Here is a 3,383-nt window from a genome sequence, read left to right on the forward strand (position 1 = left end):
GACCACGATGCAGGCTTGTAGGACCCCTGCTAGAATTGAGTCGATCCTCACTGCAGTCACGAGAGTAAAAGAAGTCCGGTCACTCACTGTTAAGCAGTTCCAAAGACAGCCAAGCCTTATGACAGCTGCGTCCAACGTCATAGCTCTTAGACTGCTGTATATGAGGCCCCTACAGTGGTGGCTCAGGAACAGGGGAAAATCCAAAATCAAAGTGACTTGCTGTGCTGTACATGCCTTAGATATGTAAAGGAAACCAGGGTTCCTACATCAGGGCCCGGTGCTGGGAGCTCCTTGTCACGGTGTAACCCTAGGGACAGATGTGTCTCTAACCCATTGGGGAGCAGTCATGAGTGGCTGCTCGGCCTGCGGTCTGTGGAGGGGTCGTTATCTCACATGGCACATCACCAGGCAGAGATGCTGGCCATGGTGGTGGATCAGATCTGGAGAGTGTTTTATCAGGCAGAGATGGACATCTTCACAGCTTGAAAGAACATGCAATGTCCCCTCTGGTTCTCTCTAGTTCATCTAGATCCACTGGGGCTGGATACCATGGTACAGACATGGCCAAGGCGTTGTTTGTATACCTTTTACCCAATCACTCTGCTTCATGGAGTTCTGTAGAGAGTACACCAGGACACGGTCAGTCTACTATTTGCAACGCCGTTCTGGCTGGGCTGAGTATGGTTCTCGGACCTGAGGGCCCCTTCTAGTCGACTCTCCATGAGAGATTGCAGTCAGAAGGGACCTCCTTTCACAGGCAGGGAGCACCATAGTGCACCCTCATCTGGATGTGGCCCCTGAGAGGGCACAAATCATAGCTTCTGGTGTTTTAACCAAGGTTGTTGAGCTCCATCTATGAGGAAACTGTGAAAACCTTTCACTTCATGGTGTAGAGACCGCCAGATTGACTGCCCAATTGGTACAGTGCTGGAGTTCCTGCAGGCCAGGTTCTCTACATGAGGCCTTCAATCCTCCACTCTTTTGGGAGCCAGGCCAGCAGAAGCTTAATTGTATATGTCCAGTGAGAGCATTGGACACGTACATCCACAGGGCTGACTTGTAGAGAAAAAGTGAGCAACTGCTCATCTGCTTCAGTCCCCCGAAGAAAGGGTTTTCGTTGGACTTTGAGCAGATGGACACTGAATGCCATCAATTTGGCTTATGAGTCCTCTGGGCTCCCACCGAGGCTAGGAGGCAGAGCACACTCGACACGAGGTGTGGTGGCCTCCAAGGCCCAGTTATCAGGGGTCTCGTTGGCCGAGATGTGTGACGCTGCGGGATGGTCTACCCCCTATATGTTTGTTAGTTTTTACAGACTGGACTTGCGAGCCACTTCGGGGCTCTTCTGTTCTCTTGCCTTAGCTGTGCACCTACAATTAAGCAGGGATTTGCACGTCTGGGGGCCATACTAACCACACTTTTGGCATCCCTGTCTGCGCTTGCTTCATGACAGAAGCTGAAGCCAGCATTATTCCACATGCTTTTATGCTTTCTGGCCAGTGACGTCACCTGTCTATGACATCCCACCATTTCATTGGTTTAATTTCACACATAATTCAGAGCCATCATGCTGAAAGGCATTCCCCATAGCATCATCGACACAGTGTCTCGTTCCTTTCGAGGAACCATGGTTACCTACGTAACATGAAGACGTTACTGTGCATCCCTCGTTCCCTGAAGGAAAACCATGAATGAGTTGTTGCATGCCACCATCTTATTTACCCACATGTAAAGGCAGTGATTTGGCATGCATATTCTACTTGCCAATTCTCATTGTGTTTTTCTTCTTAAAAGTTGATTTGGTTCCCGAGCAGGACCCCATTGCGTCAGTCGACATAACGTCTCTGTTCCCTCCTTCAGGGAATGAGGGTTACACAAGTAACCAAGATGTCTGTTATCAAGGCATGAGATCAGTGTCTATATATAGCAAACCAAATCAAACTTTTGTAGAACACTACAGGAAACATTCAAACAGAGAACATGGTAAGATTTCAGTTGTTTTGTAATTGAAAAATAAAAACAATGTATGGTAATGTTAAATTTCACATTTGCTTGTGTGTGTGTGTTTATTTTATCTACAGACTTCCTATACACAGTGACAAATCTAATTTATACAACTTTATTTTTTCCTATTTTATGTTTTCCAGATTTATCTTTTCTATTTAAAAACATCCTTAAAATAATTACAATTCAAGATGCAGCCACAAATGAAGAATGAGTCCAGGGTCTTAGTATTTACACTCTCTGGTCTGAATGAAACAATGGAAAACAGATATGTCTTGTTGTCTTTAACCGCACTGTATTATCCTCTAATTGTCTTGTGTAATGTTACTGTAATTTTCACTATAATCTCACATAAGAAGCTTCATGAGCCAATGTATGTGTTTATCTGTAGTCTCTGTGTAAATGGACTTTATGGGACTTCCGGATTCTATCCTAAATTCATGTATGATTTATTAGCCCATGATCATGTGATTTCTTATGCTGGATGTTTGGTTCAGATATTCGTCATTTATTCATCTCTTCTATGTGACTTTTCAACATTAACAGTGATGGCATATGACAGATATGTGGCAATATGTAGACCACTAGAGTATCATTCAGTAATGACGAGTAAGAGGGTTCTGGAATGTATTCTTTTCTGCTGGATTTCTCCATGTTTTTGCATGTCTCTGCTGATTACGTTAACATCAAGACTAACCTTATGTGGCTCTAGTATTGAAAAACTATATTGTGAAAATTGGTCAGTTGTTAAACTCTCCTGTTTTAATACAACAGTAAACAATGTGATTGGATTTGTAATCATTATTATATATTTTGGACATGCAGTATTAGTATTTTGCTCATACATTTACTTGATTAGAAAGTGCAGGAAGTCAATAGAGGGTAGAAACAAATTCATTCAAACATGTTTACCTCATGTGCTTGCACTGATCAATGTGACAACTGCATTTTTGTTTGATGTAATGTTCACTCGTTATGGTTCGAGGGATGTGCCTCAAAGTCTGCGTAATTTTATGGCTCTGGAATTCATTCTAATACCACCCATTTTAAACCCACTTATTTATGGACTAAATTTGACAACAGTACGGCAACAAGTTATGAGACTGATTTTCAAGAAGAAACTAGGAATATCTGAGTGAATATTCTCAAGTCTAAAGATCCTGTGATAAATAAAAGGGGGAATATTCCTGAGATGTTTAGAATATTTCTTCCATTGAAATTGTTATTGAGAATATAAGAGAAGAATAGGTTGTGTAATGCTATTAAGTAATAGTAAGTTACTATTAAGTAAAGGAGCTTAGCAACAATAAACTCTTATATATTCTTATATAAATATAAGAAAATATTTATCTGCACAGCTGTAATAACACATGGGTGTT

The 3,383-nt window shown here is 42.0% G+C and overlaps 1 protein-coding gene across 1 annotated transcript; it reads left to right on the plus strand.

The window, feature by feature from the left end:
- Positions 1-2,195: 2,195 nt before the first annotated feature.
- On the plus strand, positions 2,196-3,143 carry LOC122359447 (olfactory receptor 1D2-like). Its single transcript, XM_043259753.1, has one exon. It carries the CDS (start codon positions 2,196-2,198, stop codon positions 3,141-3,143), a length of 948 nt encoding a protein of 315 aa, XP_043115688.1.
- Positions 3,144-3,383: the final 240 nt, after the last annotated feature.

The sequence above is a fragment of the Puntigrus tetrazona genome, chromosome 15, assembly GCF_018831695.1.
Source record: "Puntigrus tetrazona isolate hp1 chromosome 15, ASM1883169v1, whole genome shotgun sequence".
In the NCBI taxonomy this organism is placed as follows: domain Eukaryota; kingdom Metazoa; phylum Chordata; class Actinopteri; order Cypriniformes; family Cyprinidae; genus Puntigrus; species Puntigrus tetrazona.